Source organism: Anolis carolinensis, chromosome 4 (assembly GCF_035594765.1).
Source record: "Anolis carolinensis isolate JA03-04 chromosome 4, rAnoCar3.1.pri, whole genome shotgun sequence".
Taxonomy (NCBI): Eukaryota; Metazoa; Chordata; class Lepidosauria; order Squamata; family Dactyloidae; genus Anolis; species Anolis carolinensis.
In genome coordinates this window covers 40,732,424-40,755,138 of record NC_085844.1, presented here as the reverse complement: position 1 = coordinate 40,755,138, position 22,715 = coordinate 40,732,424, and the positions used below count along the sequence as shown (strand labels likewise).

General features: G+C 43.6%; 1 protein-coding gene across 1 annotated transcript in view; it reads right to left on the bottom strand.

Annotated features, from left to right (window-relative positions):
• Nucleotides 1-358: 358 nt before the first annotated feature.
• tram1 (translocation associated membrane protein 1) overlaps nt 359-22,715 on the bottom strand; it is a 37,106-nt gene continuing 14,749 nt past the window's right edge. The window contains exons 7-11 of the mRNA XM_003219636.4: nt 10,055-10,125; nt 5,333-5,437; nt 4,730-4,873; nt 2,844-3,001; nt 359-950 (exon numbers count right to left, since the gene is read on the bottom strand). Of these exons, the coding sequence (XP_003219684.1) occupies nt 877-950; nt 2,844-3,001; nt 4,730-4,873; nt 5,333-5,437; nt 10,055-10,125 (552 nt within the window). The 3' untranslated portion in view covers nt 359-876. The remainder of the gene's footprint in view (nt 951-2,843; nt 3,002-4,729; nt 4,874-5,332; nt 5,438-10,054; nt 10,126-22,715) is intronic.

Sequence of the window (22,715 nt, the reverse complement as noted above, 5' to 3'; positions counted from 1 at the left end):
CAATTCTCCCCTTTCTCTTGCAGACTCATACAATGCACTCTGGAAGGATAGGGAAACCTCCACAAAATCAGCATGGGGAGATGGTATTAGGAGAAAAGCCATTGTTGGCATCACCATCGAAAAAACACCCTCATGTACCCCAACCAACACTGACACTTACACTGAATCCAAGTTACTTTCTTGAACAAGAAGAACCATCTGACCAGAGTAGCAGTCTAGAGCCATCCTATAATATACATAAGCACTACTTGTGCTTTGTAGTTATCAAGATAGGACACCCTACAAAATACATGTTGAATTAAGCAAAAGTTCATTACACAAGAAAAAACCTTCAGGTAACATAGAAACACAGCAACAATTTAATCAGTCCAACTGTATTTTAATAAGGGATTTTTTGAATCACTGTAGATACCATCTACACAATAATGGATATTATTTTGGTGGTTTACAAATTCCATTGTGAACTGTAAAATCAATATAGACACCTAGGTGTTAGAGAATATCTAAAAAAAGATATGGTGTTACATGTTTAAACTTCAACTTTGAGTTCCCTTTAAAAACAGGAACATTATAACACTTTTTGGAATGGACTATATTCACCACTATAAAGCTGGAAGGAATGGCAGGTTGTTTCACAGATTGTGGCAAGTGGATTCCAATTAATACTCAAAACATTTTCAAAGATATTAAAAAAATAATGTGGCCCTCTTTTCAGTTAAAAGATTTTAAAAAGTTAAACAAAGCATTATGGTGACAATAATAAAAAAAGCATTAATTTTTTTGTTAACAATAGGAACTCTGGTGCTGAAGGACTTTCCAAAGTAAAAAGCAGTTCTCTTTGGGAATATTAGTCAATTAACTTAAGAAAGTTCTGTTTTAGGAGGATTTTTCTTTTCTGCTGCGAGGTGAGTCTGCTCCATTTGAGGTTAATGTTCCATTTATTCCATTTTCTAAAAATAAGAAAACACATATAGTTAACCATTTTTCCTTTAAGTACAAAACCTAGCACAACCAAAGACTTACAACAGCTTGACACACATTTCTTTAAAATGGATTTATTAGGAAAGTCACACTTTTGAAGAATACAATCCCCAGAGGGCCTTATTCTGTCTGTGGTTTGTGGAAGTCATGAGCCAAAAAGGACCTTCTCCAATCTTTGGTAACATATAAATAAATAAATAAATAAATAAATAAATGAAATAAACAAATTTGGATTACCAAATACCATAGTGCTACTACACAGGAGTAATATTTTTTATTTAGAGTATAAAGTATCAACCTTTCTGAAATCTTCATTCTGGAGTAGTTTAGAAACCCAAGCCTTAAAATTGCATGTCAATATACTAATTTTGTTAATATGCAGTTCTTATCGAACAACGAAGTTGAATAGCAGTGTTTAAAAAAAAAGCCATAAATCCATGAAAAAAACAGAATAAAATGTTTTAACCTGGCACTAGCCAGCATGGTCCGCCTCTAGGGAAGACAGGCGGACAAATGTCAGCGTGCTTGAGGAAGCAAAGACCACCGCATTGAAGCGATGCTCCTACGCCATCAACTCCGCTGGACTGACCACCTTGTCCGAATGCCCGATCACCGTCTCCCAAAGCAGTTACTCTACTCCAAACTCAAGAATGGGAAACAGAATGTTGGTGGGCAGGAAAAGAGATTTAAAGATGGGCTCAAAACCAGCCTTAAAAACTGTGGCATAGACACTGAGAACTGGGAAGCCCTGGCCCTTGAGCGCTCCAATTGGAGGTCAGCTGTAACCAGCAGTGCTGCGGAGTTCAAAGAGGCACGAATGGAGGGCTTAAGGGAGAAACGTGCCAAGAGGAAGGAGCGTCAAGCTAACCCCGACCGGGACCGCCTTCCACCTGGAAACCGATGTCCTCACTGCGGGAGAATATGCGGGTCAAGAATAGGTCTCTTCAGCCACCTAAGAACCCACCCCCAAGACAGCAAGGATGGAAGACAATCGTCCTTGAGCTACGAGGGATCGCCTAAGTAAGTAAGTAAGTAAGCCAGCATGGTGTAGTGGTTTGGATATAGGACTAGGACTATGAGAAACCAAATCTGAATCGCTGCTCATCTACTTGATGACCTTGCAGAAACTATCTTTTCTCACCCTCAAGAGGAAGGCAATGATAACCCCCTTCTGGACAAATCTTGCTAAGAAAACTTGCTTTGTGGTCACCATTAGTTGGAAATACCCTTGAAGGTACAAAACAATGTGCCAGGAGAACATGCATGAAGCATGTGAGAACAGCAGCTATCACCACGGCAAAGAAACCAAGCCATTCAGGTCAGTAATATTCAAGTCAACTTGTGGTCACTTCAGTCTAAAAATTAGGAGAACGTTAAAGATCTTGCAATACATGAGACATCAAATTTGTGATTAATGGATTGCTAATGGAAGTATTTATCAGTGTAAACAATAAAAATAGCATAAGAAATTAAAAATGAACTTATCTCAATTACTGAATGTTAGAAAGCCTCATGTTTTATTACCAAAGAGTTCTGCTATCTGCATCTACTTTGCATTGATTAATACTGTCAAATAAAATATATAAATACAATTCAGACACTTAACAGTAGCAACATTATTTGCTGTCTGGCATGTACATATCAATCTAGATAGGTCAATCATGCTATATGCATACTAAGAAGAGATGCAAATTTATTTTCCTCTGTCATATTGCACCCTACTTTGAAATTCAGGGAAGTTGAATTTCAAATTTGAATTGGCAGAAACCATAATGGTTACATCCTCCTAAATGTGGCAGGAAATGCAAGTACACTTCTTCCCCCATCTACCGAAAACAGAGCATTAAAAATGAAGCACAAACCTCTTTCTTTTCTGGAGGGCTTGCCTTTAGCTGTTACAAACTTCTTTTTCACTGGTGGGGGAGGTGAAGAATGTTCTCTCCACCTTCTCAATTGGAAATTAATGAATTTCCACATCATAAAGGCTTGTGTTAAACAGATGGAAGCCAAAACGCTGATTCTGTAAATAGGAGATAAGTCTAATAAGTCTCTTATTGCTTTGTGATAGGCATATTTGATGCTACAGTTCAGTGAAGCTACTGGAGCACAATATATCCGTATTTACTCAAGTATAATGCACCATCGAATGTAATGTGCACCCCAATTTTGCTGATATGACAAAAAATGGATTTGCCCTTGAATTTAATGTGCCAACAGCAGAATCATAGCACATCAGGGAGGCAGGAAGCATGAATGAGACCATTTGGAAATTCATGCCTCTGTGTCAGACTGAAGCAGACAAACTCACCAGCCTCGCACAATTCTCATCTGGCTTCATTCATGAGGCCTTCAAAACCTCACCCTAAGTTTTGAAGGCCTCGTGAATGAGGCCAGTTGGGACTGAGCATTGGGCGAGGGGGGAAGAGACTCTGAGGGACACCCAAGGCAGCAGGATCCACAGCTAAGAGGCAATGATTGGGTCACCAGCCGGATGCTCCTCATCCTTCTCTGGGTGCCACAGAGTCCTGAGAATGCTATTACTGAGAACAGCCTCTTCATCTCTCTCTCCCCCCCCCCCCCCCCGGGTCCTGCCTCTGGGGTTCCAGGTCCCTCTGAGTGTTTTCACACAGGTAGGTTTATGTGAATGATTCTAACGTGCCATCAAATCTAATGTGCACCTCAATTTTGGCAATGTGATTTAGCCAAAAAAGTGAGCATTCGACTCAAGGAAATATGGTATGTATCACACTTATCACAACCAGTAACATTTGATATTGGAATCATATTAAGGTTTGGTCTGGTTAGGAGTTGGATGGCAGAGACACCAGGAATATTTGGGTAGAACTCTGAAGAATCCTGCCTATAACTCTAAATAGCCATGTAAATCAGAGTTGACAATATTGGTCTAGACCAAGTCTGCACAACTTGTGGGCTTCACTTCTCAGAATTCCTGTTCATTGGATAAGCTGGCTAGGGCATCTGAAAGTTGGAATCCCAAACACCTGGAAAGCCACATGCTGTGCAGGTCTGATCTGGACGAATCGATGGTCTGACTCAGTATAAGGCAGATTCATATGTTTCCATGTAATAATACCAAGAATGCATGCTCTTAAAGGCACAATCTGATTATACCACACAGAATTCCCCATCACTATGCAATAACTTATCTGTGATCTTCCAAGAGAACTCTTAATTATTTAACCAGGAGAATACACCTTATATTGTATTTTAAGGGGCATTTCTCACTGTAATTTTGCAATCCAATATCACTAATGGTATATCGGTGGCAAACATCATGCAGCCAAATATAAAGCAATCATAACACAGGCCAACCAAAAACATTTTCTTTCTTGGTGTCTTGGTTTTTAGGCCTGTTTCCGGGGTTCTTAGGGGTGTTGATTCAGAAAATTGTATTGGATAGACCATATCAGTTCTAGTTTCTTAGATATTGTTATCATGGTTTTCTGTGGGCGAGCAGACACAATTGATAGATGGCATATGTTCTTGAGCTGATATAGAAAACCTGGTGCCATTTTTTTTGAATCAGCAGGTCAAATATACCCAGAAACAAAGCTAATATGAGAGGCACCAACATGTGTGTTGGCCAGTGCAATTTGTCTAATGTTATTTTTTTTAACAACAGCTTCCATAACCCTGTGCTCAGCATGACTATGTTCAATTCTGCTCTGAATTATAGAGTTGCCACAATTAATAAGGTTTACTATTTGAAACAGTTTTTGTGTTATACCTGATTGGCAGTACATTGAAGTTTCCAGTACTAAAATCCAAAGTTTGATCCTCTGCTCTGGCTAGGCCAAATCCCACAGTAAGTACAGAAAGAATCAAGGTCAGGAGTCTTCCCAAAACAAAAAGCACAGCCCAGACTGAAAACCTAAAAGGAAAGGACCAAATGGTTACACTTACAATCACATATTTTATCACAATACCACAATGCTGACAATGAAGTAACCAAATAAAATTGTATGTTTGCAAGCAATTTTTAGAGAACTCATACTGCTTTTCCATCAAAGAAGCTCGTTCAGTTAATACAAAAACAAGTACTTTTTCCTGAATGGGTCCAACATGAACACCTTTCTCCCACTTTCCTCAGGTTACCTGGAAATATGTAAATGGTATTTGCACACATACTTTCCAGTTGGAATCATTAAAAGAGCCATGTTCTCTCTGATGTTAGCGATGGTGCTGAATCCATTTTAGCCTGAACATTTAGGAGATGTTGGGCCATTTCAGCACTGTGGATAAGTTGTTTAGAGTTTCATGTAAGACCTAGTGTGGATTCATCATCGTATTGATATGGGAACACCAACTGTCACTGCGGTGGAGCACTTACCCTTTCTGATATTTCTCATCACTGAAGTAAAAGAGTCTGGAGATGTGGAACAGAAATTCCACAAAATAATGTAAAACCAGAAGAACAAGTCCAAGGTGGGTCAAACTATAAAAACAAAGAACACAATATGACTTACTGATTAATTGAAAAGTTACCATGTTACATATAGTGATATTTTGAATAAAATTTGATACAGTTGCAGAGGAGTCAACACTGCTTTTCAGGCATGAAGACAGCCCACTCCCCGTGACTGCTGTCAAGAGGGAACAGAAAATTAAAACTTTTCCCTATGATTGTATTGGCCTCTCAAGACACAGTGATAACTGGGTTGAAAGATAAAAAGCCCTTGGGGTTCAACAAGCCATCTTGAATGGAGCTCGTGATCATACAAAACAAATAAACTTCAGTCATAAAACAGACGCCTGAGAGAGGCACGAGAGTGCTTTGGGCAAACAGTTAAGATATGGCTCATTTGTGGAGCATTTTGAGTAAGGAAAGTTGGATAGTAACCTCTAGTTTTGGTTTTCTCAGCCAATAGCCTATTTTGTTCACTTTTGTTTTTAGTACCCTGTTGCTTATTTTTAAAGTGACTGTTTGGCAATTTGAGGGCCTGGTACGGCTTTGACTTCATTTGAGTAGATCCACTGAATCAATGGGATTTACCCAATGGCTTCTTTCAGATGGTTCACTGGATCTGGTCTTTAAACTGTTAAAAAGACATTGAGGCTGTTAAAAGGGAAGGAGGAAGAGGGAGATGGGCAAAACCCTCTAAAGGGATAGAAGTAATGATTTGTCACCCCGCTCTCTTTGCTTCTTTATGAAACAAAAGGGCAGTAACCAAATTTCTCCCCATACAATGTTCAAAGTCCTTCTCAGTAGCTGTTCCCAAGCTGTGAAAGTCCTTGCCTCAGAATGCTAGAATGGCCCCTTCCCTGGCGTCCTTTTATTACATGATAAAGTCTTTTTACTTCATGCTGGCTTTTGGCAATGTAGTTATTTGACTAGTAACCGGCCCTGAATTACAACTCAAGGTGACTTACCGCAGGTTTAAAAGAAGTACAAATACAATCTGATAATAGCAGGTTCAAACAAAAACTTACAAAGTTGTGTTGTCAAAGGCTTTCATGGCCAGAATCACTGGGTTGCCGTGAGTTTTCCGGGCTGTATGACCATGTTCCAGAAGCCTTCTCTCCTGACATTTTACCCACATCTATGGCAGGCATCTTCACAACCTACACAACCTATAAACTATCTACAGACCCACTAAGAAAATCCAACAAATGCTGCATTCAGCAGAGGACAAGAGGGAACTTCTCACCTCTGCAGAAGTCTACCATATACCATGCAGCTGTGGACAAGTTGACATAGGGACCACCAAATGCGAGATTGCCCAAACACAAATTAAGGAACATGAAAGGAACTGCAGACTAACTCAATCAGAGAGGTCTGCCATAGCAGAGCACTTGATGAACCAACCTGGACACTGCATATTATTTGAGAACACAGAAATGCTGGACCACTCTAACCACCACCATGTCAGACTACACAGAGAAGCCATTGAAATCCACAAGCATGTGGACAATTTCAAAAGAAAGGAGGAAACAATAAAAATGAACAAAATCTGATGACTGGTATTGAAAACCTCTAGAATCAGGACAATAAATAAAAAGCAACATTCAAATATCAGGGGAATTCCAGACAGGAAACAATCAGGATCAGCTAACACCTCCCAACAAAGGATTGCCCCAGGCAGGAAGCAGCCAGACTTTGAAGCTGCAAAGCCATTCAATGCTAATCAAGGTGATCAATTGCAACATTCACACTTGCCTCAAACAGTCAAAAGTTCTTTCTCCCACCCTGGACATTCCAGAGATATATATAAACCCCACTTGCCTAATCTCCAACAGACCTCACAACCTCTGAAGATGCCCTGCCATAAATGTGGGTGAAACATCAGGAGAGAATGCTTCTGGAACATGGCCATACAGCTCGGAACACTCACAGCAACCCACTTACAAAGTTATTCTACTGAGACTCAATTAAACAAATTATATTTTTAAAACAATATTGACTTTTAAGAAAAATTAAAAGCACATTTTAAAAATACAAATTAGCCATTCTAATCTCTTAAAGCCTTTTTCTCAACATCCAGATCATTTTCAAAAGCCTGCCTGACCACAAAGGTCTTTGCTTGATCATGGAAGAGGGTCAGCTTATTCTCTCTTGAAAGAGTTCCAGCTTGGAAGCAGTTACTTTTACAGTTAGCTCTGAGGCAATCACCAAATGTGATGATGATCTTCTGGAACTAAAGTAGGTTATAAAGCAAACACATCAATCAATCAATAGAAGAGGGCTGTAGGGTGGGAAAGACCCCCCCCCCCGATAAATTTTCCTTCATGCCTCAAATATCTAGCACTAGCTGTGCCCGGCCACGCGTTGCTGTGGCGAAGTATGGTGGTATGGGAAATAAAGTATTGAGGAATTGGTGGTAGTTAAGGTAAAGAGTCCCCTGGGCTGAGTGGCTTGCTAGGAGACCAAGTGAGCGGAGCTTAGCCTTCTAACTGGCAGCAATTGGATAAAAACAATTATTCCTCTCCCTCTAATTAGGACTTTATTTTTCTTTTCTTTTTGCTGTATCAACCTAGAGGCATGGATGAGGGGTTGTGATGTCAATTTTCGAGGTTGTGGGGTGTTTACTTTTGTTGTTTTGTCCACTGCCGTGATGCCATCACCCTTTTATATATATAGATAGCTGTGCCCGGCCACGCGTTGCTGTGGCGAAGTATGGTGGTATGGGAAATAAAGTATTGAGGAATTGGTGGTAGTTAAGGTAAAGAGTCCCCTGGGCTGAGTGGGTTGCTAGGAGACCAAGTGAGCGGAGCTTTGCCTTCTAACTGGCAGCAATTGGATAAAAACAATTATTCCTCTCCCTCTAATTAGGACTTTATTTTTCTTTTCTTTTTGTTGTATCAACCTAGAGCCGTGAATGATGGGTTGTGTTGTCAAATTTCGAGGTTGGGGGGCCTGTAGTTTTGTTGTTTTGTCCGCTGCCCTGATGCCATTACTCTTTTATATATATATAGATTGCAAGGGGTGACACATTCGTACCTAGAACTTCTGTATTTTCTGTGTTTACATTCTATTGGTATTGTGACTCCTTCTGCAATATCTAAACCATCTCAGCTGAAATTTTAGATCAGTGCAATGCTAGAAATGTGAGAACAAAAGGAGCATTTCATTAGCGGGCAATATTCTTTATTCTCCTTTCCTATAGCTATACCCATTGTCTGATGTCACAGACTCCCATCCACCCAAGGCTTAGTGAACTCAATTTAAAGGGTCACCTGGCAGCTGCTTGTTTTCTCTCCATTTGACGTTGCAACGAAGGAAATGAAAAAGGTTGGGTTGGCAAGGATTCAAGGCATCTATTGGACCACGTCATAAAATATATCTTTTGGGAATGTCATACTGACCTTCCTCAAACTGGCACACAGATGAAACAGATTTTACACTGATTGTATGTGATCTTTTTATTTAGATAAGGTCTTTGGCTGTTAACTGGTCATGGTAGAAGGTTTATTAGTGTGATTGTAGTCTTATAATTTTACAATGTTTTAAAAGGGTTTTAAAATTAGTTGTTTTAATTTGTTGTTGTGTGCCTTTAAATCATTTCTATGACAAATATATTCACAGAGTTTTCTTGGAATATCTCTAACACTGCTTTTATCTTTGGCTATGATCATGTGAATTGCCCAATGTCGCCCTTTGGGAGGCTAGAGCTTCAAACTCTAGCCTCCCAAAGTCTTAGTACAATACTGAAGCCATTACATTACACCATAGTGATTTTCTGTGGATTCAATAGAGATGTTTATTTAATTATTTTAATTTTTATTAATAGTTTTTGAGATGTACTTTGTTTTAACCTAGGTTATCTTGTCTGAGTCCCATGTTGGAAGACAAGTAGGACATAAACAGCCAACAATTCCACGAATTCCAAGCTGGTGTTCATATTCAAACATGTTTCTATATTTCAAATATTAGGCATCCACTTTTGAAGAGGATAATCAAGGTCTAATTATAATGCAACGAGGCAGCCAAGATGAAAACAAAACATAAAATATACTGTATATTTTGTTATTTGAAGGTCAGAGACCCACTTGACCCTCACATCTGTTTATAAGGGTGGAGAGAAATGAAAAATATTTTGCAAAATGGTCACAATCTTGGATAATAGGTTTGTGTGCTTTTGAGACAAATTCTATAGTTGATGTTTAAATATGAACCTCCATTTATTTGCCAGAGGCTTAGGAAAGCTGCAATGTTGTTCTCTGAAGCCCCAAAAGCACAATGACAATGAAACCTGACTTATATGGATATGACATACCTGTCTTTCTGAAATCCAAAAATTTAGGAGGATTTCTACAATCATTGTATAGGACAAAATGCAACATAGATTGCAATGAATTATTAGAAACACTTCATTTTACTGTTACATTTATATGTATTTATTATGAGTGAAATCAAATGAGGTTTTTCTACTGACAATGGTTTCCATAATGAGAGAATTCTTTTCCTTCCTGCATCAGTTTAGTCTGCAGGGAAGGAGAAATTCCCCTTGGACAAGTAGATTTCTGCTTGCACAGTGCTTCTTCCATCTGATATTGTTATTCCCAACTCTCTATGGATGCCCCAGGATGACAGGAAAACATATGCAACACTTACTTTAACAGATAAGCTCCAGTGATATGGAAAAGATAAAGCCCAATGTAGACAAGCTGGCGAGGAATATCTTCCTATGGAAAAAGTTACAAGATGATCAGTCTTTCAAATGTTGGGAGTGGCTACTTCTCAGTCCTCAATCTATAGACAGCTAGTTTGACTTTGTCCCTTAACCTGATTTTTAGCCAATCCTAGAGTTTATGACTGAGCAGCTAGTTGTGATGACTCATGGGCCTTGTAGTCCTGCTCATGACATTGTAATGCCTGATGAAGAAGAAAACTTGGGTTTTTTACCTTCCCAGTCAGAACTGGAATCTTCTCAGCCAGATCTTTCCCAGGCAGATCTGGGAACCTTGCACCTGCAAGAAAGTTGTGTCCCAGAAGTATGTCAAACAAACCCTGAGCCTACATCTCCCGTGTTCTCTCGCCATGAGTTTTGTAAACAACAGAGGGGTTTGGAAGCAGCTTCGCGCAGGAGTGCTAGAATAGCAGCTAAGAATGTAGCCAATTAAGTCTGCTTTTCGTGAGAATCTTTAAGGAGTCAAACATCTGGTCTCAGAGTTTGGCTTTCGTTTCTGGTTCCCAGAGAACTGCTTCGGCGGGAAAGTTAGACTCTATATAGGTGTTTTACCCGCGTAGTAACTTCGCGGAGTCAATTCGTCAGCCTCCGGAGCGAGTTGTGTCTGGACAGCGCGCTCCGTTTCAAGCCTCGTTCCTGCTCAAGCCTTGCCCTTGTTTCCAGCCTTCGCTCCTGTTTCCCAGCCTTTGTTTACCTACGGACCTTGCCTTGTTTCCCAGGACTAAACCTTGCCTTGTTTCACGGATTTTACCAAGTTATTCCACGGACCTTGTTCTTGTTCCACGTTACCTTGTTCCACGATTCAAGCCTTGTTTCAAGTATCAAGTTATTTCCTAGCCTTGCTCAAGTTCATGGACTAAAGGACCTTGCCATCTCCCCTCACTTTGCCTGGCAAAGTGAGTGTTTCGGTTATTGGATTACAACTTTGGACCTTAATATTTCATATTGGACATTGCTTTTTTGGACTAATTTTGACCTTTCCTGAAAGGTCTACTTCTGGACTATTTCCTACACTTGCTTTTATTAACTTTATATATTCCCTTAATAAAGATATTAGATAGATTCTGGCCTCTGTGTATGGTTATTGGTGCCTTTGCAGCCTGGGTCGTGACAGTTTGACTCCGCCACCCATAAGCACCAATTAACCAAGGCCAGAATGTCTACCGGAACCGTGCCGGGTGGGCAGCCGCTTACCTACACCATCGACAAGGATGAGGTGGACCGAATCCGTGATAAGCTCAATGCACAGGATGGGGAAATAAAGGGTTTGAAGGAACGCGGAATCCGTCTTCCGGCCATGGCGTTGCCAACCAAGTTTACTGGAGAAGCTTCTAAGGTTCATGTTTTCCGTCGCCAATGCCAAGCTTATCTAGAGGCCCGTGATGCCGAGTTTCCCCAGGAAGACATCAAGGTGGCGTGGATTTACAGTCTCCCAGACGGGCCAGCGGCTAACTGGGCGACGGCTCTGTTCGACCAAGCCTCCCCACATCTAAGGTCAGCGCAACACTTCTTGGACCACCTTAAGGCGACCTGGGGAATCGAGGACAATTTGGAGGCCGCCGGGCATAAACTCCGCCGCCTCTTCCAAGGAGACAGACCCATGTCTCAGTACATAGCCGAGTTCCGAGTGCTGGCCCACAACACCGGCTGGAACGATGTTGCCCTCAGAGGACAATTTCGGGAGGGTCTCAACATTGAAATGCTGGAGGAAATCTCCAAGGTGGATCCTCCCCAAACGCTGGAAGCACTCATCGATCAATGTTTACGGGCTGAAGTCATGATTGTCAACAGGAAACAGTGGGTACGAGGCCAGAGCGGTAGAGCTGGGGCAAAACCCCCCGCTCCCGCCAGCGTTCAGCCGCGTCCAGTGTGGAGACCCCCACCACCATCCCCATACCCCAGAGGGAGCGAGGAGGTGCCGATGCAGTTGGGCAATGTGCGTCCCAGATTAGATGCCGCCGAGAAGGCCCGCCGCCAACGCCTAAATCTCTGCTGGTATTGCGGGAATGGGGGCCACTTCGCCAGAGAGTGCCCAGCCAAAGGGAAGCCCGCCGCCCGTCTTGCGGCGGCGTCCTCCACGGAGACGAAGGCGTCTGAGGCGGCTGGCACACAGCCGGCGGGGGAAGCCAACGACCGGGCGTAGAGAGGCTCGCCAACCCGGTCAAGAAACCCGTTCAAGAGCCGCCAACCGGGGTCCTGTTCCTTCTAGTGGTCACCTTATGGTCAGCAAAAAGGGGACCCGTCATGATCCACGCCATGATAGACTCAGGAGCTACCAACAATTTCATTGATAGAGAGTATGCCGACTCTCTGGGATTACAATATCATGACTTCAAGAATGCCCGTGTGGTGCAAGCCATCGATGGCCGCCCTCTCAAGACGGGCCCCGTAAGCCAGTGGTCGGAACCCACCAGGATGTGGATAAGGGAACATATGGAAGAGATTTCCTTCTTTGTTACTGAGGTTCCCCATTTCCCTGTGATTTTGGGGATTCCATGGCTGACGCTTCACGACCCAAGCATCTCCTGGTCCAACAGAGAACTGCAGTTTGCTTCAAAGTACTGCCAAAACCATTGCCTCGTAGCCAAGGTCTGCCATGTCACAGACACCGAGCCCATTATCACCTTGCCAAAGAAGTACTCCGAGTATTGGGATGTATTCAACGAAAAAGAAGCCGAAAAGTTACCCCCACATAGACCTTATGACTGTGCCATTGACTTGGTGGAGGGGGCCCCGATCCCGCGAGGGCATCTCTACTCCCTGACTGAACCAGAGCAAGAAGGTCTCAGGGAATTCATAGAGACAAACCTTCGCAAGGGATTCATCAGACCCTCTCAATCCCCAGCCGCCTCCCCAGTGATGTTTGTGAAGAAGAAGTCAGGGGAATTACGCTTGGTGGTGGACTACAGAGCATTGAATAATATCACCAAGCGGAACAGCTATCCCCTGCCCTTAATCTCGGATCTACTAGACCGACTTCGAGGAGCCAAGGTTTACACCAAGCTGGATCTTCGGGGAGCTTACAACTTAGTTCGCATCAGAGAAGGGGACGAGTGGAAGACTGCCTTCCAGACCAAATTCGGATTATTCGAGTCCCGAGTTATGAATTATGGATTATGCGGAGCTCCCGCAACGTTCCAGCATTTTGTCAATGACATTTTCCAGGACTATCTAGATAGGTTCTTGATAATCTACCTGGACGATTTTTTGGTGTTTTCTAGATCACAATCAGAACATGAGAACCACGTCAAAATGGTGTTACAACGATTGCGGGATCATGGACTTTATGCCAAGCTGGAAAAATGCGCTTTTGATCTACAAGAGGTAGATTTCCTTGGATACCGTATCTCGCCTCTAGGGCTCTCCATGGATCCAGCCAAGGTTTCAGCAGTATTGGAATGGCGGGCGCCAACTAACAAGAAAGAGGTGCAGCGATTCTTGGGGTTCGCGAACTATTACCGCAAGTTCATTCCAGATTTTGCCCGCTGGTCTGACCCAATCACTAGCTGCATCCGTGGAAAACAGCCCTTCCGCTGGACTGATCAAGCAGAGAAAGGGTTCCAACAACTAAAGAAATTATTCACATCCCAGCCAATCCTTCAGCATCCAGATCCTGAAACCCTTTTTGTGGTGCAAGCGGACGCCTCTGATGTGGCAATTGGGGCTGTGCTCCTACAACCGGTGGGAGATCACCTTCATCCTTGTGCCTATTATTCTCGTCAACTAACCGCACCAGAGAAGAACTATACCATTTGGGAAAAAGAACTATTAGCCATAAAGGCAGCTTTTGAAACTTGGAGACATTGGCTAGAAGGGGCCAAATTTCCCATTGAAGTCCACACTGATCATCGGAATCTAGAACATCTAAGAACTGCCCGCAAGCTAAATCAAAGGCAGCAACGTTGGGCTTTATTCTTTGAACGTTTCAACTTCCAGATTCATTATGTGACCCCAGCCCAAACCAAGCAAGCAGACGCCCTGTCACGTAAACCGGAATACGCTGCAGGACGCAAGGAGACCTTTGAATCCCAACTACTACAACCCGAGAACTTTGCCACGCTCACAGTGGGGAACACCAAATCCACTCCCATTGATTCAACTCCCTCTACTCCAGGGCCCATCTGTGCTCAAGAAATCAGGGCTAGTCAGCAAGCAGATGCCTGGGCGCAGGACCAACTTCGTCAAGGTCTGCATTTTCCCTTTTCGCTTAAAGATGGACTGCTTTGCTATAGAAATCATGTTTATATCCCACCCGGACCGGGCAGGGAAAAAGCACTTCGTCTGTGTCATGACTGCAAACCAGCAGGGCATTTCGGACTATTTAAAACCATGCATTTGATCCTAAGAGATTTCTGGTGGCCCAAGATCCGCAAGGATGTGGAAAAATATGTTAACACCTGCCCAGTATGCCAGCGCTCCAAGATAAGAAGGGAGAAGCCCTCAGGGCTTCTACACCCCCTTCCTAACCCATCTCGCCCATGGGAAATAATTTCTGCGGATTTTATCACTGACTTACCACCTTCCTGTGGATTCACCACGATCCTAGTGGTGGTGGACCTTTTCACCAAGTTAGCCCATTTCATTCCCTGTGAAGGACTTCCCACGGCCCAAGAGACTGCAAATTTATTCCTCCAACATGTTTTCAGACTACATGGATTGCCCAAGAGTTTGGTCACAGACCGTGGATCCCAATTCACCTCTCGTTTCTGGAAGGCACTACAAAAACTATTGGGCATAGACTCTCGTTTATCTTCAGCTCATCATCCCCAAACGGATGGGCAAACGGAGCGCACCAATGCCACTTTGGAACAGTACCTTCGCTGTTATGTAAACTACCAACAGGACAATTGGGCTTCTCTGTTACCACTGTCGGAATTTGCCTACAACAATGGAGTCCAGGCTTCTACAAAAGAAACGCCGTTCTTTGCAAACTACGGCTTCCATCCACGTTTCTTTCCCCCTGTCATTGAAACTTCAGAAGTTCCCGCAGCAGAAGATTGGCTGCAGGAACTCACAGCGGTGCAACAACTTTTGCTCCAGCAACTAGAACAAGCCAAGGAGGACTATAAACGTCACGCGGACAAACATCGCCAGCCGGGCCCCGAAGTCAAGGTAGGAGATCGGGTTTTTCTGTCCACTCGCTTTTTGCCCTCCCATCGCCCTTGCCGGAAGTTAGATGCCCGTTTCATTGGCCCCTATCCAGTGGTGGCGCAATTAAACCCCGTGACTTTCAAACTCCAACTTCCGCGTTCAATGCGCATTCACCCAGTGTTTCACCGCTCCCTGCTCCTTCCGGCGGATGGTGTGCGGCCAGATGTAGACCGGCCGGCCCCCGTCCCTATTTTGGTGGATGGGGAGGACGAGTTCGAGGTTCAGGACATTTTGGATTCTCGCTTTCACCGCCGCCGCCTGCAATATCTCATTGACTGGGTGGGTTTTGGCCCTGAGGAACGCTCTTGGGAAGACGCCTCCACAGTCCATGCTCCTGATCTAACCCGTCGCTTTCATCAAACCTATCCCGCCAAGCCACGACCTCGCGCCTCGGGGAGAGAGTCCCAGTTTGGGAGGGGCCTTGAGGAGGGGGATAGTGTGATGACTCATGGGCCTTGTAGTCCTGCTCGTGACATTGTAATGCCTGATGAAGAAGAAAACTTGGGTTTTTTACCTTCCCAGTCAGAACTGGAATCTTCTCAGCCAGATCTTTCCCAGGCAGATCTGGGAACCTTGCACCTGCAAGAAAGTTGTGTCCAGGAAGTATGTCAAACAAACCCTGAGCCTACATCTCCCGTGTTCTCTCGCCATGAGTTTTGTAAACAACAGAGGGGTTTGGAAGCAGCTTCGCGCAGGAGTGCGAGAATAGCAGCTAAGAATGTACCCAATTAAGTCTGCTTTTCGTGGGAATCTTTAAGGAGTCAAACATCTGGTCTCAGAGTTTAGCTTTCGTTTCTGGTTCCCAGAGAGCTGCTTCGGCGGGAAAGTTAGACTCTATATAGGTGTTTTACCCGCGTAGTAACTTCGCGGAGTCAATTCGTCAGCCTCCGGAGCGAGTTGTGTCTGGACAGCGCGCTCCGATTCAAGCCTCGTTCCTGCTCAAGCCTTGCCTTGTTTCCAGCCTTCGCTCCTGTTTCCCAGCCTTGTTTACCTACGGACCTTGCCTTGTTTCCCAGGACTAAACCTTGCCTTGTTTCACGGATTTTACCAAGTTATTCCACGGACCTTGTTCTTGTTCCTCGTTACCTTGTTCCACGTTTCAAGCCTTGTTTCAAGTATCAAGTTATTTCCTAGCCTTGCTCAAGTTCATGGACTAAAGGACCTTGTCATCTCCCCTCACTTTGCCTGGCAAAGTGAGTGTTTCGGTTATTGGATTACAACTTTGGACCTTAATATTTCATATTGGACATTGTTCCTTTGGACTAATTTTGACCTTTCCTGAAAGGTCTGCTTCTGGACTAACTTTTACAATTGCTTTTACTAACTTTATATATTTCCTTAATAAAGATATTAGATAGAATCTGGCCTCTGCGTATGGTTATTGGTGCTCTGTAGCCTGGGTCGTGACAACTGCTTTGCTATAGAAATCATGTTTATATCCCACCCGGACCGGGCAGGGAAAAAGCACTTCGTCTGTGTCATGACTGCAAACCAGCAGGGCATTTCGGACTATTTAAAACCATGCATCTGATCCTAAGAGATTTCTGGTGGCCCAAGATCCGCAAAGATGTGGAAAAATATGTCAACACCTGCCCAGTATGCCAGCGCTCCAAGATAAGAAGGGAGAAGCCCTCAGGGCTTCTACACCCCCTTCCTACCCCATCTCGCCCATGGGAAATAATTTCTGCGGATTTCATCAGTGACCTACCACCTTCCTGTGGATTCACCACGATCCTAGTGGTGGTGGATCTTTTCACCAAGTTAGCCCATTTCATTCCCTGTGAAGGCCTCCCCACGGCCAAAGAGACTGCAGATCTATTCCTTCAACATGTTTTCAGACTACATGGATTGCCCAAGAGTTTGGTCACAGACCGTGGATCTCAATTCACCTCTCGTTTCTGGAAGGCACTACAAAAACTATTGGGCATAGACTCTCGTTTATCTTCAGCTCATCATCCCCAAACAGATGGGCAAACGGAGCGTACCAATGCCACTTTGGAACAGTATCTACGCTGTTATGTAAACTACCAACAGGACAATTGGGCTTCTCTGTTACCACTGTCAGAGTTTGCCTACAACAATGGAGTTCAAGCTTCTACAAAAGAAACGCCGTTCTTTGCAAACTACGGCTTCCATCCACGTTTCTTTCCCCCTGTCATTGAAACTTCAGAAGTTCCCGCAGCAGAGGATTGGCTGCAGGAACTCACAGCGGTGCAACAACTTTTGCTCCAACAACTAGACCAAGCCAAAGAGGACTATAAACGTCACGCGGACAAACATCGCCAACCGGGCCCCGAAATCAAGGTAGGAGATCGGGTTTTTCTGTCCACTCGCTTTTTGCCCTCCCATCGCCCTTGCCGGAAGTTGGATGCCCGTTTCATTGGCCCCTATCCAGTGGTAGCGCAATTAAACCCCGTGACTTTCAAACTCCAACTTCCGCGTTCAATGCGCATTCACCCAGTGTTTCACCGCTCCCTGCTCCTTCCGGCGGATGGTGTGCGTCCTGATACAGACCAACCGGCCCCCCCTCCTGTTTTGATGAATGGGGAGGAGGAGTTCGAGGTTGAAGACATTTTGGATTCTCGCTTTCACCGCCGCCGCCTGCAATATCTCATTGACTGGGTGGGTTTTGGCCCTGAGGAACGCTCTTGGGAAGACGCCTCCACAGTCCATGCTCCTGATCTAACCCGTCGCTTTCATCAAACCTATCCCGCCAAGCCGCGACCTCGCGCCTCGGGGAGAGAGTCCCAGTTTGGGAGGGGCCTTGAGGAGGGGGATAGTGTGATGACTCATGGGCCTTGTAGTCCTGCTCATGACATTGTAATGCCTGATGAAGAAGAAAACTTGGGTTTTTTACCTTCCCAGTCAGAACTGGAATCTTCTCAGCCAGATCTTTCCCAGGCAGATCTGGGAACCTTGCACCTGCAAGAAAGTTGTGTCCCAGAAGTATGTCAAACAAACCCTGAGCCTACATCTCCCGTGTTCTCTCGCCATGAGTTTTGTAAACAACAGAGGGGTTTGGAAGCAGCTTCGCGCAGGAGTGCTAGAATAGCAGCTAAGAATGTAGCCAATTAAGTCTGCTTTTCGTGAGAATCTTTAAGGAGTCAAACATCTGGTCTCAGAGTTTGGCTTTCGTTTCTGGTTCCCAGAGAACTGCTTCGGCGGGAAAGTTAGACTCTATATAGGTGTTTTACCCGCGTAGTAACTTCGCGGAGTCAATTCGTCAGCCTCCGGAGCGAGTTGTGTCTGGACAGCGCGCTCCGTTTCAAGCCTCGTTCCTGCTCAAGCCTTGCCCTTGTTTCCAGCCTTCGCTCCTGTTTCCCAGCCTTTGTTTACCTACGGACCTTGCCTTGTTTCCCAGGACTAAACCTTGCCTTGTTTCACGGATTTTACCAAGTTATTCCACGGACCTTGTTCTTGTTCCACGTTACCTTGTTCCACGATTCAAGCCTTGTTTCAAGTATCAAGTTATTTCCTAGCCTTGCTCAAGTTCATGGACTAAAGGACCTTGCCATCTCCCCTCACTTTGCCTGGCAAAGTGAGTGTTTCGGTTATTGGATTACAACTTTGGACCTTAATATTTCATATTGGACATTGCTTTTTTGGACTAATTTTGACCTTTCCTGAAAGGTCTACTTCTGGACTATTTCCTACACTTGCTTTTATTAACTTTATATATTCCCTTAATAAAGATATTAGATAGATTCTGGCCTCTGTGTATGGTTATTGGTGCCTTTGCAGCCTGGGTCATGACACTAGTCTACCAGCACTTCTCTTAGACAAATAGTAAAGCAGCAGGTAAGGAAACTACAATTATGAAGATGATGGACTACAGTTTCTATCGCCCTGAAAAGCAGCCATGTTGTTTAGGGTTGTTGGGTCTTGAGCTAGAATGGTCCAGTCTCCTTATCTCTATCCTCATGTTTGAAAATAATTTCTGTTCCTTTTAAAAAAAATGTACACATAAAAAGACACATGAAAGTCGTTCTCTGGAAGTTTTTAAGCAGAGGGTGGATGGCCATCTGTCGGGGATGCTTTGATTGTGTGTTCCTGAATGGTAGGGTGTTGGACTGGATGGCTCCTGTGGTCTCTTCCAAATCTGCGATACTATGAAGTTTAATTCATGCAAGAGAATTTTATACACTAATAGGTTTCCTATAATACACATTCCCCAGTTCCCTGTGCCATGTTCAGAACTCAAACCATGCAGAATTTTGCAATGTAACACACAATGAGGTATTAGCATTGCTCAGCCTCTTAACTGGATTCAGGAGCACCACTCATGGCCCAATGGTGTAATGCCACACGAATATTTGTGTCATACAAGACTGTCTTTCCTGTTTCCAGACCTGCCATTTTAAAGGACACACTGTCCAAATTAGGCATGTCATAATTCAAGCCTTGTATGTTCAGCAAAGCAAGAGTGGGTAAAGAGCAAGTTCTTGCTGTATTTGGCATGGTATGTGCTGAGCTATCCAGAAATTTCTGTGCTAATGTGACAGATTGGAAGGCAGAAAATAATAAATGTTTGCATTTCAGTTCCATTTTGTATCGACATCATCAGAAACCAGAGATGACAGATTTGCAACATCACTTCATTTAGTTTTGCTGTAACCCCCAAAGGCTCACAACAAGCATTCCCTTCCCTTGATAGAAAAGCACTTCAACAGAAACATTTTCATAATTAAGTTATTCTTACGGAAAACTATTATGAGAAATGGTTTCCTGGATACAATGTTAACCAGCAATCTAGCACTATGTGAAATATATTACCCTGTATCATACATGTAAATGTATTTCAGAAAGCTATGGGGTGTCACGGATCACTGAAAAAGTAAATCAGGTCAAAATGAGTAAAACTGAGGCTACTGTACTTTGGGGATAGCATGAGATGACATGACTCACTGGAAAAGACAATAATGCTCTGCAAAGTTGGAGGCAGTGAGAAAAGAAAAAAAAATGTTACAAGTGGATTGGCTCAATCAAGAAAGAAATGGTCTGACTTTGCAAGACCTGAACAGGGTTGCTAACAAGAAGTATCTTTGATGTCACCTTGTTGATGGCATATCAGTAATACTACGACTATATCATATCTAGCTGTGCCCGGCCACGCGTTGCTGTGGTGTAGTCCTAAGTGAGGTTTTCTTCGTGGCATTCAAGGTAGCCTAGAGAGGATTCTCCTAGGTATGAAGCAGCCAGGCTTTGAAGTTGCAAGGCTATTCAATGATATTCAATTTGGGTAACAATGGAATCCCCTAGGTATGAAGCAGTCAGGCTTCGAAGCTGCAAGGTCACTCCTTGGAAAGTGATGAGTATTGTGGCCAAATCTGGTGTGATTTGGCACAGTGGTTTTGTTGTTAACCATTATATTTTATATATGTAGATATCCTTGGGTGGCTCATAATAAAATCAGCATAAGCAATAAAAAAAATGTAAGAAGACACAGGAGTTTAAAATTGTGAACGTGTACAGATCTAGATGAAATCATTTGGCTTTAAATAAAAAGCCAAGTTTTAATGAGGTGCCATAATGAAATCAATAATAAACTTTCAGGCAGGCATCTATAGATTCAACTTCTTTTTAGTTTATAAACAAGATTCTAGAAAAGTGTTCTGAAGTGGGTAGTGGATAGAATCTGTCATAAAATTAAAAGAAAATGTATATAAAGTTATATGGAGATGGTATACCACACTGGTTAAATTACATCAGATGGATAAGAAACAAAGTTACTATTGTTGGAGATGTAGTATGTACAAAGGGACATATTTTCATTTATGCTGAGAATGCTCCATACTGAAGAGTTTCTGGAATAATATATTTAAGAAAATAGGGAACATTATAGGACTAAACATCATCTCGGATGCTAGGCTAGCATTACTAATGGATGCCACAAAGTTGAACTTAGAAAGGGGGAAACAAAGAACTGGTGATTTTTTTAATCATAGTGGCGAGACTTATCATTGCAAGGAATTGGAAGATAGTAACCAATCTTACTTTGGAAGCATGGTACGGGGAGGTTTGGAATGTAGCCTTAAATGACAAACTATCAATGGAAATGAGGATGTTCAGGGGAGAAATTAAAGATCAGAATTTGATTCATATCGGTCGGTCTTCATTAAATATATTTTAGAGAGTGATAAGGAAAAACAATACAAGCTTGTTGGTCAGGAATTTTGGATATGACATTTATTTACTGGTTGACTCATAAATTTATGGCAAAGGAAATGATAATTGTTCAGGCCTTGTTGGTGAGGTTATGTGCTTGTAAAATGTTCATTGTTTTGTGTTATGTTTACACTGTAAGCTGTTAATGTATGTAAATAAAAATTATATTAAAAAGAAGAAATTAAAATAATAAAATAATAATAATAATTCTATTCTTATATCCCGCCCCATCTCCCCGGAGGGACTCGGGGCGGCTTACATGGGGCCATGCCCAGACACGACAGCACAAATCAGATAAAACATTAAACCGAGCAGTAAAACTTCAACATGATTAAAAACAGTCATAAAAGTCAATATACACAATAATATTAAAATCCCGATTTGGGTCAAAAGATCCAGGCCATGGTGCAAAGCAATATCAAGTTATCAGGGAGGGATAATTATACAGCAGGTGTAATACTTAAAGTGCTGAATGAATCCTAAAAACAATCCAGAGGGTCTACTGCTTAACATGATCCCACAAGGATCAGTCAATGAAGGCCTTCTGGAATAGCCAAGTTTTCAGGCTCTTCCTGAAAGAAAGTAGGGTAGGGGCCTGCCTAATCTCCCTGGGGAGCGAGTTCCACAGCCGGGGGGCCACGGCGGAGAAGGCCCTCTCCCTCGTCCCCACCAACCGCAATTGCGAAGTTGGTGGAAGCGAGAGGAGGGCCTCCCCCGACGAGTGAAGAGGTCGTGCGGGTTCATAGGGGGAAATGCGGTCTCGAAGGTAGGTGGGTCCCAAACCGTTAAGGGCTTTGTAGGTGATAACCTGCACCTTGAATTGGGCTCGGAAAATAAATGGCAGCCAGTGGAGCTCTTTAAACAGCGGCGTTGAGCGCGCCCTGTAATCTGCCCCAGTTAGAAACCTGGCTGCCGATCGTTGTACTAGTTGTAGTTTCCGAGCCGTCTTCAAAGGCAGCCCCACGTAGAGTGCATTGCAGTAATCCAGTCTAGAGGTAACTAAGGCATGGACCACCATGGTCAGATCTGACTTCTCGAGGTATGGTTGCAGCTGGCGCACAAGTTTTAATTGTACAAAGGCCCTCCCAGCCACGGCCGACACCTGGGCCTCCAGAGTCAGCGCAGAGTCCAGGAGGACCCCCAAGCTGCGGACCTGCGCCTTCAGGTGGAGTGCGACCCCATCAAGCACAGGTTGCCACCCAATACCCCGATCAGACGTACGACTGACCTGGAGGACCTCTGTCTTGTCAGGATTGAGCCTCAGCTTGT